The 16,406-nt window shown below is 36.6% G+C and overlaps 1 protein-coding gene across 1 annotated transcript in view; it reads left to right on the top strand.

Moving 5' to 3' along the window:
• The window catches only part of LOC126353913 (protein disulfide-isomerase), a 28,104-nt gene extending 12,461 nt beyond the window's left edge, over positions 1-15,643 (top strand). The window contains exons 6-11 of the mRNA XM_050003145.1: positions 1,040-1,270; positions 7,227-7,427; positions 12,823-12,993; positions 13,076-13,204; positions 13,488-13,577; positions 14,797-15,643. Of these exons, the coding sequence (XP_049859102.1) occupies positions 1,040-1,270; positions 7,227-7,427; positions 12,823-12,993; positions 13,076-13,204; positions 13,488-13,577; positions 14,797-14,847 (873 nt within the window). The 3' untranslated portion in view covers positions 14,848-15,643. The remainder of the gene's footprint in view (positions 1-1,039; positions 1,271-7,226; positions 7,428-12,822; positions 12,994-13,075; positions 13,205-13,487; positions 13,578-14,796) is intronic.
• Positions 15,644-16,406: the final 763 nt, after the last annotated feature.

Raw genomic sequence — 16,406 nt, 5'->3', positions numbered from 1 at the left:
GTTAGTTGGAAAGCAAGCTTTTACTGCTTGGATACAGTATTAGTAATGTGCTGCTTGACAAATCATGTCGATTAAATATCTTGGTGTAACATTACAAATTGAAATGAAATTAAACAAGCAAGCAGTGAGAGTCGCAGAGAAGACAAAAGATTGCTATTGGTTTATTGGGAGGATTCTGGCCAGATGTAGGTCATCTACAGAGTCTCTCTGAAGAATGGTCGGTATTTAAGGATATGGCTGGAGCGACTATTTGAAGCAAAAACAGTCTAGTAGATTTAGGCTCTAAAATTCGTATCTTAAGAACTATGAGCACTTATTCATTTTTGCTACTGGAAAAAACATCAGCCCCCTGAACAAGTGCACATAGCTGGCAAGGTGTGCATTTTAGAACCCATGTGTAGTACATACTTTTCTGCTTTAAATGATAGGGCATCAAAGCAGTTTAGAGGTGTACTACTAGATTTGCTACTGGTAGACTCAGTTAACATGCAGGTATTAAAGAAATACTCAGTGAACTAAAATGATAATACCTGGAGGGAGTAGGCATTCTTTTTGTGACACACTAATGACATTTGTGACAGGCTACATAACGGTTCTGCTGCCACCAACATACATCTTGTGTAAGCACTGGGAAGACAAGGTAAGAAATCAGGGCTTGTATGGAAGCATATAGACATTTTTCTCTTGCTCTGAGGGTGCCTTTGCCATACCCCATATTGTGGCTTGCAGAGTATGTATGTAGATCTTCTGAGGTAGTTTCCAAATATATTGCAATTGATGACAATGTTATAAAAATGTGTGTTTTTAAAGATGTGATGTTAAAAATATGTAAGATGTTTCTTCAAACTACTCACTGAAAAGCTCTTTAAAGCTTTTTTCCCTTTAAAGTTGATAAAGCAAAATACATTTCTTCTCAACAAATTTTTGTTTGACTTGAAGTATGTGTGACAACTTCTGTTGTAACAATTGTTTGAGAGTTTTTACCTATGGTAAAAGAAAGTTTCCATTGTACACTAACGAAAAATCCTACCTTTTTCAGTTTGATGAAGGCAAAGCTGTCATGGACGGTGAGGTAACAGAACAAGCCATAAAGAAATTTGTGGCTGCTCAGTCTCTTCCACTAGTAGTGGAATTCAATCATGATACGGCCCAGAAAATTTTTGGTGGTGAAATTAAGAGCCATCTGCTTATATTCTTATCGAAGGACGCTGGACATTTTGATAAATACTTGGATGCTGCTCGTGAATCTGCCAAGGACTTCCGGGAAAAGGTAATTTCTGCGTCTCTTATACTGAAATAAATTTTCTTACTTATTTACAGATACTTGAGTAATAACGTGGTCTATCGCCTTATTCTGATTTCTGAGAAAAATGCCCCTTTGTGCTTCACTTTGTTGGAAAAATAAAATAATACATAGAAAAACATGAGTTAATTATATTGTTGTTGTTGTTGTTTTCAGTCCAGAGACTGGTTTGATGCAGCTCTCCATGCTGCTCTATCCTGTGCAAGCCTCTTAATCTCTGAATAACTACTGCAACCTACATCCTTCCGAATCTGCGTAGTGCATTCACCCCACGGTCTCCCTACACACTTCCCTCCAATACTAAATTGGTGATCCCTTGATACCTCACATGTCCTTACCAACTGATGCCTTCTTCTAGTCAAGTTGTGCTACAAATGCCTCTTCTCCCCAATTCTATTCAGCACAGAAAGCTTCTATTCTCTTCTTGCCTTAAGTAGTTATCATCCATGTTTCACTTCCATACATGGCTACACTCTGTACAAATACGTTCAGAAGAGACTTTGACGCTTAAATCTGTACTTGATATTAACAAATTTCTCTTCTTCAGAAACTCTTTCCTTGCCATAGCCAGTTATCTTTTAATGTTTTACACTAATGTACATATGGGCTTCTTACGTCATGGTAGCTGCGCAAGTGCAATGATACCAGTTATCTGCACTCTCTGGCAACTGCTGAAACGAGCCTGTTTGTAACAGGTCGCAGGAAAATATTGCGAATGGTGCTTTGAAAAGTTACCTTCAAAGTAAATTTCCTGTTACCTAAGTTGAACTGTGTGCGAGAATGTACCACGAATTTCTTAAATTAAAGAGCATTTGACTCTCATTTAAAAAGCAACTCCTTGATGACAAGCCATTTAGAAAATTTCAAACCCTGAATGAGACATTTTTCATTATTAAAAAACTTACTGGCACATTTGTGTGATGTATCTTAAAGTATAACATGTGCAAAAAAGATAAACATGATATGTGGAAGCTTAGCTTCTGTTGCAGCTTATTAACCTTAGAGACAAATATTATATGTGAAAGCTTTGCTTTTCTTGTAGCAACAGTATGTATGGTAATTTAAACTATTAACTTCCCCTGTTTGTGTTGCTTAACAGTGATGTTGGTGTTGGCTGACTACATCACACGTCCTATGCTCTGAATAGCCTCTGTCATCGGCTGGTGAGATTACATGACATGAGCTATGACTGGCTTACAAAAGTGCATTGAAATCTTGATTCCGATGATTCGGAAAGTAACATACGGTGTTTTGTGGAATTACAGTGTATACTGTTGTAATATGAAAATACACAGCGTACAAGTTGCTGCACATCAAAGATAGTTCCAAAACGTTTTCCCCAACTTAAGTTTTTCTAAAGTGCCAGGAAATTCTATGCCCATGTATAAATCAATAACCTTTCAAAGGATTGATAAGTTTTGCAGCCAAGGGAACGCACACTTTCACTTAACATGGAAAAAGTGTGCTTTCCCTGGGAGAAAGTCTTTTTAACCACGAAATCTGGGAAAAATCAAAGATTTTTTTCATTGTCTGCATATACCCTCTGATTCTGTTACGTTAGATTCACTTAGAGAGCATGGTACTTCATGGGAACATAAGGATTCTTCTAGCTTTCTTGGATACAACACCACAGACTCGGACAAAACACATGAACACATGGTGATCCATCTAGTAAAGTCAATACTTTTCAGTATTAACCTGATGGTATTTGAGTTTCTTTACCATTGTGTAAAGAAACTGCAAAAATGTGGGAAATTAAGGAGATGGGACCTGGATAAACTAAAAAAACAGAGGTTGTACAGAGTTTCAGGGAGAGCATAAGGGAACAATTCACAGGAATGGGGAAAGAAATACAGTAGAAGAAGAGTGGGTAGCTTTGAGGGATGAAGTAGTGAAGGCAGCAGAGAATCAAGTAGCTAAAGAGACGAGGGCTAGTAGAAATCCTTGGGTAACAGAAGAAATATTGAATTTAATTGATGAAAGGAGAAAATATAAAAATGCAGTAAATGAAGCAGGCAAAAGGGAATACAAACGTCTCGAAAATGAGATCGACAGGAAGTGCAAAATGGCTAAGCAGGGATGGCTAGAGGACAAATGTAAGGATATAGAGGCTTCTCATTAGGGGGTAAGATAGATACTGCCTACAGGAAAATGAGAGAGACCTTTGGAGATAAGAGAACCACTTTTATGAACATCCAGAGCTCAGATGGAAACCTAGTTCTAAGCAAAGAAGGAAAGCAGAGAGGTGGAAGGAGTATATAGAGCAACTATACAAGGGCGATGCACTTGAGGACAATATTATGGAAATGGAAGAGGATGTAGATGAAGATAAAATGGGAGATATGATATTGTGTGAAGAGTTTGACAGAGCACTGAAAGACCTGAGTCGAAACAAGGCCCCCGGAGTAGACAACAATCCATTGGAACTACTGACTGCCTTGGGAGAGCCAGTCCTGACAATACTCTACCATCTGGTGAGCAAGATGTATGAAACAAGCGAAATACCCTCAGACTTCAAGAAGAATATAATAATTCCAATCCCAAAGAAAGCAGGTGTTGACAGGTGTGAAAATTACCGAACAATCAGTTTAATAAGCCACAGCTGCAAAATACTAACACGAATTCTTTACAGACGAATGGAAAAACTAGTAGAAGCCGACCTCGGGGAAGATCAGTTTGGATTCCGTAGATGCAATGGAACACGTAAGGCAATACTGACCCTACGACTTATCTTAGAAGAAAGATTAAGGAAAGGCAAACTTATGTTTCTAGCATTTGGAGACTTAGAGAAAGCTTTTGACAATGTTGACTGGAATACTCTTTCAAATTCTGAAGGTGGCAGGGGTAAATACAGGGAGCGTAAGGCTATTTACAATTTGTACAGAAACCAGATGGCAGTTACTAGTCGAGGGACATGAAAGGGAAGCAGTGGTTGGGGAAGGGAGTGAGACAGCGTTGTAGCCACTCCCCGATGTTATTCAATCTGTATATTGAGCAAGCAGTAAAGGAAACAAAAGAAAAATTTGGAGTAGGAATTAAAATCCATGGAGAAGAAATAAAAACTTTGAGGTTCGCCGATGACATTGTAATTCTGTCAGAGACAGCAAAGGACTAGGAAGAGCAGTTGAATGGAATGGACAGTGTCTTGAAAGGAAGATATAAGATGAACATCAACAAAAGCAAAACGAGGATAATGGAATGTAGTCGAATTAAATTGGGTGATGCTGACGGAATTAGATTAGGAAATAAGACACTTAAAGTACTGAAGGAGTTTTGTTATTTGGGGAGCAAAATAACTGATGATGGTCGAAGTAGAGAGGATATAAAATGTAGACTGGCAATGGCAAGGAAAGTGTTTCTGAAGAAGAGAAATTTGTTAACATCGAGTATAGATTTAAATGTGAGGAAGTCTTTTCTGAAAGTATTTGTATGGAGTGTAGCCTTGTATGGAAGTGAAACATGGACGATAAATAGTTTGGACAAGAAGAGAATATAAGATTTCGAAATGCGGTGCTACGGAAGAATGCTGAAGATTAGATGGGTAGATAACATAACTAATGAGCAAGTATTGAATAGGATTGGGGAGAAGTTTGTTGCACAACTTGACCAGAAGAAGGGATCGGTTGGCAGGACATGTTCTGAGGCATCAAGGGATCATCAATTTGGTATTGGAGGGCAGCGTGGAGGGTAAAAATTGTAGAGGGAGACCAAGAGATGAATACACTAAGCAGATTCAGAAGGATGTAGGTTGCAGTAGGTACTGGGAGTTGAAGAAGCTTGCACAGGATAGAGTAGCATGGAGAGCTGCATCAAACCAGTCTCAGGACTGAAGACTGCAACAACAACCACCACCATTGTCTCTGGATGTTCTACATGAAGCCTTTGAATTTGCAGCTATTTTACTTGTCCATCTGTAACTTGCTTCCTGTGAACAGGGAACTCGGCAAGTTAACTCCATTCTTGCCCTTGAAAATGGTTAATGCTTCACTTTTGGCATTATTTCAATCTACTGTTTTGCCTTACCAGTATATGAATTGTGTGTTTTGTTTTTTGTTTTTTTAGGCAGCATTTGGCTATGGTGTATTCTCACATGTAGTTGTTCAAAAGTCCTTGTGTGTTTTGGTAACAAGATAACACCCTACGGTAGCTATTTTGAATTTTCTGTTTTCTAATAACAGCTGTGTGTTCAAAGGTGATACACACATTTACTGCAATACTATGGCAAGTTAATGTGAATTCCAAATGAAAATTGGATAGTAGTAGTTCCGGAGAAACTTAATTTTAGAGGCAAACTTTCTGGCTGTTGCCTTCTGCTAAAGCTGTTCATGAGCATATGTCAGTGTTTCCCATTGTCCATCTTTTAAAATAAAATCATAAATTTTCTGTTTTTCGCATCTAGCAGATGTTATTGAATATGGAAAGCCAGGTTAAAATCTCATTAAAAGATTGTCCTAAAGAAAACAATCTATTTTTGAAAATGTCATTGGATTGATAAAAAATCTACTCATCACATGGTGGCTGGAGATAATGCATAAAAATTACAGAAATGCGAAAGCTTTTTGAGCTGCTGGCTCCATTCTTGCAGAAGAGTTGAAGGGGTAGGAAGAGGAAGAGGATGAAGGAAAATTACTGGTGAGGTTCAGGAAATGTGGGGAATGGGAAATGTCACCCAGAACCCTAAATCATGTGAGACTTGCTGGATAGGATGAGAACCCAATTATATTAAAACATTGTCTATAGACTCGTTTCATAATGGCATGAAATTCTCTTCTGCAAATTTTACTTCTTAAGTACAGATAATGCATAATTATTTAATCTTTGTGGAAGTCACTTTTTTATTCTTGGTGCCATATATTGGTTTACAGTAATGACTTTGTCTTTAGACTTAAGTGTGAAAATTGTGATGACTCCTTCCATGCAGTTTTGTTTCTACACCAACCCATTGGAGAACTGTGGCAAGCCACTTCGTCGTAAGTGCCTTTCCCACGATTTTGTTTTTTCCCACACTGCCAATTTATATAAATTTCTCTTGTGTTTTATGCCTCTCAGTATCTCCTGGCTGTGTATTATCTCACTTCTCTGCAGTGAAAGAGACAAGATGTAAGAACTCAGTTATTTCTACGTTAATGTCGCATGAATTTTAAATGGAAATATTATTCATGGTGCCGTTTCTGGGACATACCTAAGAAACTAAATACTTCCTGTCTACTCTTTAGTAACACTGCATGAACACAATTTCAAATACTCCATTATCACCATGGCCCTCTGCTGGAGTGTACAAGTAATATTTCAGTATGAAGTGGCATGCTTAAAAGTACACTTGTCCCCCTGCACATGAACTTTATTGCAAGTTAGGTATACAAATAAGTAATATTTCAGTTTTAATCTTCATGGTCATGAGAATAATGGAAAATCTGATACTCCAACTGAATCTGGCACTTTCTGTGTTGTTGACATGACCTATTATTTTACAAAGCAGGGAGAACACTTAAAAGTACTCAGATCCATCAACAGATGGCAGGGACAAACTAACTTGAGGGCTTTGTCTGTTCCTCCTCTGGCAGATCTGTCATGGTTGAAAGAAGCAAGACATAACTAAAATGGGCCCACTCCACTTTCTTGCTATTATCTGTATGTTCTTAATAGGAGCACTAACACTGAGAATGTGTGTTTGCCATTGTTGTTTACTGTTGACCATATTTACATCAGTGATACAGTTAGTCCAATTTGATTGAAGTTAATGTGACTTCTAACAGTGTTTCTGGGATTGAGACCTAAGGTTTTCTAAACATAAATGCTACTGCATAACCAAAATTTTTCGTAAGTGATGCATTGTAACATTAAACTTGTGTAAGGAAAAAAAAATTAGAATGAAAGATAAACATGTAATCAATGTCATTAATAAAATATTCCTTGTTTCCAGTTACTGTTTGTTTCCATTAATTCTGATGAGGAAGATCATCAGAGAATCCTAGAATTCTTTGGTATGAAGAAGGAAGAGGTACCCGCAATGCGTCTTATCCGTTTGGAGGAAGACATGGCCAAATATAAGCCAGAAAACCCAGAAATAACTGCAGATAACATAAAGAACTTTGTACAGGGCTTCCTTGATGGTAATCTGAAGGTGAGTTAGCTAGGTATGAAAATGTTGCTTTAACATCCATAGAGTGATTTTTGGCATTGCTGTATGGTACTTCACATAGTACTTAAAAAATCCGGTTTTAAAGATAAATGTACATGGAGAAGTAAGGGCGGGTTATGATGTATCTATACACTTTTTTTTGCATGCTGAGTCTTTCTTCAAACAGTTTAGTCTTTGGAATGTGTTCCCCATGGTGCCGAAGAGGCGGTCTGTGAAGTTATTAAATTTAGACAGTCATAGGATTAACAGATTTGTCAAATGTCCTCTTTGATGAGGGTAATACAGTAATTTCAATGTTTAAACAAAATCACGTGTGCTGTATTATTACACATTTACAGTCTTAGGAAAAGGATAGATTAATACTCACTGTAAGGAAGGCACACAGAGTTCCAGACAGGCATAATGTTATACATTTAGCTTTCAGCTAAAGTCTGTCAGAAAAAACACACATTCGCACAAACAGGCACATCTCGCGCACCCTTTCTGGTGGCTAGGCTGCCTGACAGATAATGGTGCACCCTTTCTGGTGGCTTGGCTGCCTGACAGATAATGGTGCACCCTTTCTGGTGGCTTGGCTGCCTGACAGATAATGGTGCACCCTTTCTGGTGGCTTGGCTGCCTGACAGATAATGGTGCACCCTTTCTGGTGGCTTGGCTGCCTGACAGATAATGGTGCACCCTTTCTGGTGGCTTGGCTGCCTGACACAGTGGTTGTGTGTGTGAGGTGTACCTGCTTTTGTGAACATGTGCATTTTCTTTTCTGATGAAGACTTTGGATGAAAGCTAAATGTGTAACGTTCTTTTTGTTTGCTTGTTTAATCTCAATGAGTCATCTTTATGGTGAGGAGCAATGTATCCTTTTCCTAATATTGTAGATATTCCACCCTGATCCCTACATTGTTTTATCACACATTTAATGTGTTAAGACTGTTTTCGTTCTAAGAATATCTTCATTTTGCTGGGTAATTCTAAAATAGTGATACAAATGATCTGGCTGTCTATGATGTTCTGGACCAAATCCAGATAGTGATCGCGAACATCCTGGTGGAAGAAGAGTGGGAAGACATGGCACACTGTGTATGCTAGAGCACAAACCTATTTAATGTGTGTTCTGCACGGGACAAAGCCCATTAAGTGGAAAAGCAGATTTATCTTTTTGGATGGAAACTCAAAATCATTTGGTGATTAATCATGAATCAGCATTGTCTTCACTTTTTTCAAAGCCCTTGGTTATATTCATGATCAGCTGGCTGAGTAATGATACGAAATTCAGTGGGAAAGATGGGTTGTAAACAACACCACACCTCACACTTCACTGCTTCAGTTAAATGATGCCCAAAAATATGCCGTAGATAGCCGTGAGGTCACATTGACACTATTTATGACCTCCAATTTTTAAATGCCATCTGTCTTCTGGGTTCAGAAACTGGGGCTTAAACTAAATGTAAAAGGTACCAAGTAAACTATCCTGTCATTCTTGAATTAGTCCAGAATTGCATAATCTCTACTATTCTTCTCAAAGAACTCTGGTATAACTCTGGTATAATTATGGATGATCTCTTTAATTGGACATAAAATACTGATGCCATTTGCAGGAAAGTTTTTTCACTTGTTTCCGCTGTCCATAATTTGAACATATTTCCACAGGATGTTTCTTTCCTGCTATGCATACTACTTATTCCACTATTCCTTATAGTTACTTCAGAGTGAAGGATTCCATATTAAATGCAAGACCTCTTCGTAATGTAATGTAAACTGTGTAATGCCCATTTAATTGTAAGGAAGAACCTGATGGCCTTATTCTTGAGAAGATAAATCATTGAAGAAAAAAATTAGGCATTCCAAATATTTGGCCTAAAATTTTCCAGTGGCAGTGGCTGCCTAATATTTCTTACTGGAATAAATTTCCGATGACACTGCAGGAAAACTGTACTGTTTCGTAGATAATAGGAAACTTTGATGTCTAGTTTAATTTCTTTACAATTGTTATAACTTTGTAGCCCACAAGTGATACCAAAGGTGTTCTAGATTATCTACATAATGATACAGCAGAAGGCAATATGGACTGTCATAACTCTTAGCTGTATAAAGATTGGTCATAGTGGTTGGATGTTGTAACTGCATTCCCCTGTACTGGTGTCATGCTGGATTACTCCATATCTGTTGCCTGTAACTATTGTGGTTTCGCAGTTGACATACAAGATGTTTCAAAAGGTATGGTGCTTTTGTGTTATAGTGTCCAAACTAATTAAGATATTGATACAGTCTGGCTTATGTTATACACTGTCTCACAGTTTTTATGGTATTCAATTAATTTCAACATGTGTGTCTTCCATGCCACACTTAACACCCAGTCTGTAATAGAGCTCTATCCTAACTTGGCACAACATAACATCAGCTCTGGCAGTGGCAATAATGATCTGTATCTGTAAAATGTTAGTGGGTTTGACAGGTGTTCAGTAAACCCTGACCTTGACGTAATCCCATAGAAAGAAGTCCATCAGTGTAATGTCACCTGACCTAGGAAGCCAGGTAATTTGACCACACCTGCCAGTTTGTTATGTGTCTTCAGTTGTTGCATGTCATCTGGTATGATGCTTTACATCATTTCCTGTCTGCATAAAGTACCTTTACCTCTGATGTATCAATGTCCGCAATGGTCATTGCTTTCTGTACTGTGTTCCCAAGTTCCTTTCAACTTGTGTGCCTGATTTGGTCATAATAAACTGTTCCACACACTTAGCCTTTTCTTGGCCCATTGTCATTATGCTTCACTCACAACCTGTGAAACATACAACCAAAACTTCGAGAGTTTGTCACGTTAGCCATATGTGGTGTGACTATTTTAAAGAGTTTGTATGCTATTACCAATTGAAGTTGCAATGTACGCTTTGAGACACCTTGTATCCTTTTTGTTTAGTTTCTTTAACTGTCTGATGTTGGACACAGGCACATGTACAAAGTGTACTTGGCAGATGAACTAGCAGTTGATAACAAAACAGAACTTTCACATAACCTTAATTGCCATTGAGAGACCAATGTCATAAAGATTATAGAATAAGTGCTCCAATTGGAACTGCATGGAACTAAAATAATTTTACAAATTGGACAAGTTTCTGGATTACACAAAACCCTCTAGGCTACATAAAAATTTGTCTGGTATCATGCACCAAGGTACAAATTTTAATTGTGCATTTATTTAAGTACTTCCACTCGTGCACAGTAGGTGTTCTTGTACAGTGTATGGCACAACTGAACACTAGGCTGTTACACTAATTGATAAATAATACAGCGTTTCTGTAGTTTCTCTTTAACTTTAAATTCATTTATTGTTGTATGTATGTACATATTATTGCCATGTTTATTCCTTTACAGTTCAGTTTTTTCACCACATGTCAAGGATGGAAACCTGTTTGGATTTACCATTCAGATTTTTTCTTCGCAGTTCCTTTTGCACTATGAAATAGTTCAGACAGCTTTGGTTAATATTGTTTATGCGTGCAGTAGCTTCTTTTGGCATAGTAATTTTGCTAGGGACATTACTTTTCTCCTCTTCTTCCTTTATTTCTTCCTGATCATCTTCTGTGTTATTGGTTTCTATTAAATCTGTTGCTGAAGTAAAAGTGGAGTAAGTTGACATAAAGTCATCTCTTAGACTAGTCATCTGCACTACATGTAATGTTTCACATTTTAATTCAGCAGTTGCTGCTGCATTTTCTTGACCTAGAGTTGACACAGAAACGTGTTCTTGACCTCCGAACCCCACTTTGTTGAAGCACTTGGTAAGTTTTGGGCTTTATTTCTCTTACTGCAAAGCCAATCTAATTTACAGGATCCAGGTCAGAAAATTGCCATGCAAGAGCATAATGCACATCTGGCTTCAACAACACTAAGAATAAGACTCTGCATCAACAATTGCCTATAATGGGACTTGAATGTGTAAGGAGAGCTTGGCAGTTTTCTTTTTGGCACCGAAAGATCCCAGCCATTCTTCCGTAAGACCACTCGCCATCCAGACTTTTTAGTTCTTCGCCACATGACTGGAAGCTTACTACCATCTTAAGTTTTTGGAACAATGTGATTTTGCTGTGTTACCAGTGTGCTTCCACACAATGTTACAGTAAGCCTTTCCGTGGACATTTTCCTGACAGTATTTTTCATCTCAAATTGCTAGAGATTTTGAAGGCAATCTGCAATAAAAGTCCTGTTTTATCAATATTGAACACAATTTTCGGGTCATTAACAGTTGGCGTTGACAGTATTGTCTTCCATTCTATTGTTGCCAAGCTTTCTTGCATGTCTAGCTTCCCCACACATCTCATAGTGTTATCTCCCACTTCGTAACTGTCAAGTTCACTGTGCAACATGGGTCCAGACGAACCATTCCCACACATTTTTGTTAGTTTCTTCATATCTCATCTTCGCCTTTTTTGTTTGCCCATTCTCTTCTTTGTCCTGTATCTTATCCTTGTTATTTAAGGGATCAGAAATCTGAGTTTTACTACATTTTAAATGCAGCATTATTTTGTGCACAGGGTGTTTTTTCTCGTTCTCCTTGGTTACCTTAAACTGTTTTTAAGTGTTAAGTGACACACACTTTTTGTTCAACATGTTATCCCTTAAAGTGCTAATAGTCAACTGAAGCTGGTAGAAAGTAATGCAAGTAAAGCATTTATGTGGAATACTTGACCTTGTCGGGTAAAACCATTGTTTAACGGATCATAATCTTAAAATTTGCATTCTGTTTCCGTGTTAAGCAATTCTGTTTTATACAAAAAATTAGCATATAAAAATGTATTGAATGCTTTGGGACTAAAATAAATGTACAGTTCGGTCAGACTTCGGAAGTATACATGTTACACTTACTGTGTAACATTTGCTGTTTTCCTGTTGTTAATTTTTGTTTGTATTGTACTGTTCTACATTCGTCTGATTTATGAACCGATTTGAATAACTTTTTTCCCTGTACATAAAAAGGGTGTATTGTCTACAAACAATATTTGACCATTGCAACTTCAAGTGATTTGCAAATTTTGGATATAAGAGGCTCAAGTGCAGACTACCAAGGTATGCAATACTGAGCTTCTGTTCATATGATACTGTCCCTTGGATGGATCCAATCTATGAACTATTTTCCAAGTGGAACTAAAAAAGTTCGCATGGCAATACAGCCAATACTGTGGGACTCCGCCTCTTATTGGGGCATATTGTCCAGTCTCACAGAATGTGATTTACGTCTGTGCTAATCAGTCAGATAATGTTTGAGCTACTTATGTTCAGAAACATGAATAATTTGGTCTATCTGGGAAAATGTTAACACAAACTGTGCTTATGTATCAATTTTTTTTGTAAGTATTTTATTTTGTTTTGTTTGTAGCAACACCTGCTTTCTCAAACACTGCCTGATGATTGGGACAAGACACCTGTCAAGGTTCTTGTCTCAACAAATTTTGATGAAATAGCATTTGATAAATCCAAAGATGTCCTGGTGGAATTCTATGCACCATGGTGTGGTCACTGCAAACAGCTTGCTCCTATTTATGATCAGGTAACCATTTGTTTCTGAAAATTGTTTACTCTTTAAAAATAAATTAAACATTGATGACTCAACATCTAATATTTGTTTGCAGCTTGGTGAGAAATTTAAGGACAGTGACAGTGTTGTGATAGCAAAAATGGATGCTACAGCAAATGAACTAGAGCATACAAAGATAACTAGTTTTCCTACACTGAAACTTTACACGAAAGGTGAAAACAAGGTAATTATTTGTGTAATCTTTTAAATTTAACAAAACCATACAGAATGAATTCAGTTATTAATAGAAGACATACTTAGAGCAAAGCTGAACAACTTAATGCAGGTAACTTCATTCATATCTGTCTACTGAAATATTTTGTATATTGTAGTTAGGAAAATGTGTTAAATGGGTAATTTGACACACACACACACACACACACACACACACACACACACACACACACAAAATCAGATCACACAAAATTGTGATTTTATTTCATTCTGTTTGTTTATTTTGTTCGTAGGTAATAGAGTACAACGGTGAAAGAACTCTGGAAGGACTCACGAAATTTTTGGAATCCGGTGGTACCTATGGACAAGCTGCTCCTGATGAGGTAAAACTTATTATTTGTGTTGTATGTAGTGTGGTTTCTTTTTTAGATAACTTACTCTTTTGTTTTGGTGTCTTTTTTAAAAGTTTTGATTTTTATATGTAATTGGAAAAAATCTCGAATGATAGACTGAAAATATGCTGAATATAAAAGGTTTTTTCAGAGCTGTATATTTGGTTGATATTGACCCGTATTATTAGAATTGACCCCCTCTTTCTTTGTGAACAATTAAAAACCAGCATACAGATTTTCATGAAATGTCAGTAATATTGCAAATCTATTTTACTATAGTCACATAACATATTAGATAAACGAGTTGAGAATAATCTGATCAGCTACTTAAGTGAATGCAATCTTTGCTGTGTGAACTGGTCATAGTAGTACTAGAATTAATGCGCAGGGTGTGTCATTGTAAAAGATGGTTGTTGTCTAAGGCTACCTTATGTACACATGCAAAATTTGTATGTGAGGGAAGGAATGATTTGAAAGTTCTTCCACAGGTACTCATTAAAAATATTAAATATTTTTAAGCTCATCAATCTTGACATTTCAATATGACTGGCATGTGCAGATCAAAAATATGGATGACTAAACATATAAGATACTAACAGATTTACTGTAATCTGATGGATTGTCAGTAAACATCCTGCTAATTGTGGGTTAACTTAGAATTTGAGGTCCAGAAACCTTTACTGTCATATATTAAATTTCCCCTTATGACTTCTTGAACGAAACCTTCAGCAAGGCATTCGTGAAGACTTTCCATTTCTTAACCCAAATTTGCTGTCGGGCAGTTATGATTGCATTATTTTTACATAGGGCGTAACCTTCGTGGCACAATTTTTAATACTCCATTTTCCAAAAGCTGTGATCAGAACCTCCAAGAATGAGACAATAGGATTTGTTCTTTCCCCATTCTAGATGTGTAGCTGTTAATTTATGTGATGGAATTAAATTCATAACGTTAAAATTGACTGTTTCTGTGATGATCAACAGAAGGGTACAGTAGTGTGTGTAAATTGTGGTGCGACTGATAAAATTTTCGCTACTATATGAGAATAAAGTTCTACTTCTCTAAGAAAATTTGTTGCCTTCAAATAGTGGGCTGGATCTGTACATGTCATTCATTTTGTTAATTTTGTAAGGTGCTGAGGTTGGTAATTTTTTCTGTATGGTTTCATTTTATTGTTCTTTAATATTTTTTTCTTTTTACTGCTTGCAGGCTGAAGAAGAGGATGAAGATGACGATTTACCACGCAAAGATGAATTGTAGAAATGAGTCTGCATATTTTTGTGTTGTGAATGACTGAGTGGATGTGATATGTGCATCTGTAATAGTTCTGTTCCAGTGTAAGATTAAAAAGAGACTGATATATTCTGATATTTTCTGTAAAATAGTTTTACGAGGATAAGCTTTTGGGATGTTCCTAACAAATTAACAGTAATTCATTATATTTTATAAAGTTCTCATGATTTTGTTGGTAATGTTGGAGCATCCCTATAAAAGCTGTTGTATGCCTTCCATTATGTTGCTGCAAGCATTCCTATGATGTACAAAAGGTTCCAGATTTACTTAGCACAAATATTTGGATCATAAGACTCAATTCACTGAAATAGTTGTTCAAAATTTTATGCTTTTGGTGTTATTTTTAAGCCAAAAGTTTCTAATTCTGTAGTAATTTCCTCCATCCCAGTTTTATAAACATTGTTTTTAATGTTTAATTTATTGTTTATTGCATTTATCTTGTTGCTTTGTAAGAATGCTCACATTTTTATATCCTGTAGTGTAGTGAATGCAGTTATTTATTTGATATTACTAAAGAAAAGTATTTTTTGTTACAAATGAGTTTGCCAAAAAAAAATTTCTAATACAGCAAAAATTCTATGAACCAGTATAGTGCTTTGCCGTGCTGGAAAGTGGGACATTTGTTAAGATACTTAACTCATTTCTTCCATTGCTCCATGTTACTGATGATGCAAGTAAAAAAAAAAATTCTGAGAATTGCTGTATCTATTTTTTGTGCAATACCTGTCCACAATTTAACTTAAATATACTGTTTTTAGAAATATCTAAATCTGTTTTGCACTTTCAATGGATAGAATTTACAGTGAAACCCCCTTTTAAACTTTTCAGGGGACTTCACAAAAATGGTGTGAACAGTAGGAAAATGTGAATGACAGTAATTTCTTAAGTTTCACATTTCATGAAAACATTTTTAGTTCACAATTCTACACAAAAAGGCCAGGATTAATTTTTAAGTTTCTACTAATGAACTTCCATATTTCTGGTAATACATTTGAAATCAATTATAAATGTGCACTTAGGTTATGTATATTGGAATCAAAATCATAAAACTTATGCCATCATACACTAGTTAAGAAAAGTGTGGAATAAGAAAGCAGTTTGCAGTGGGTGATGTTGACTGGCAACATTAGGTAAGACACAATGACAAATTATTTTCTATAAAATGTATGTAGCTATGTGGTGGTAATGAAATACAGGGCTTATCCAAAAGAATAATAACTATTATGTTAAGATACGTGCATGAACAACATACTGTTGGAAAGAGCAAACTCTTAGTGTTACAGGGTCCTTGCTGGGTAGCAGCAGTGTGTGCCCACTTCAGTTCTAATAAAAATAGTGTCAGAACAACAGGAAAAGTTTTGTTTCAAGTTTTGCGCTGTATGGGTCAATAATAACTGTTAAGTATGAAAAATTCAGAGAAACAGGTTGTTTGTGTAAAAGCAAATTCCTGGGCCATCCCAGAGTTTCTGACACGGACATTGAATGAATCCACCATAGTTCTACAAGGAGTCTCCAAAAATTTGCAG

The sequence above is a fragment of the Schistocerca gregaria genome, chromosome 3, assembly GCF_023897955.1.
Source record: "Schistocerca gregaria isolate iqSchGreg1 chromosome 3, iqSchGreg1.2, whole genome shotgun sequence".
Lineage (NCBI taxonomy): Eukaryota > Metazoa > Arthropoda > Insecta > Orthoptera > Acrididae > Schistocerca > Schistocerca gregaria.
This window is presented reverse-complemented; position numbering and strand designations above follow the sequence as displayed.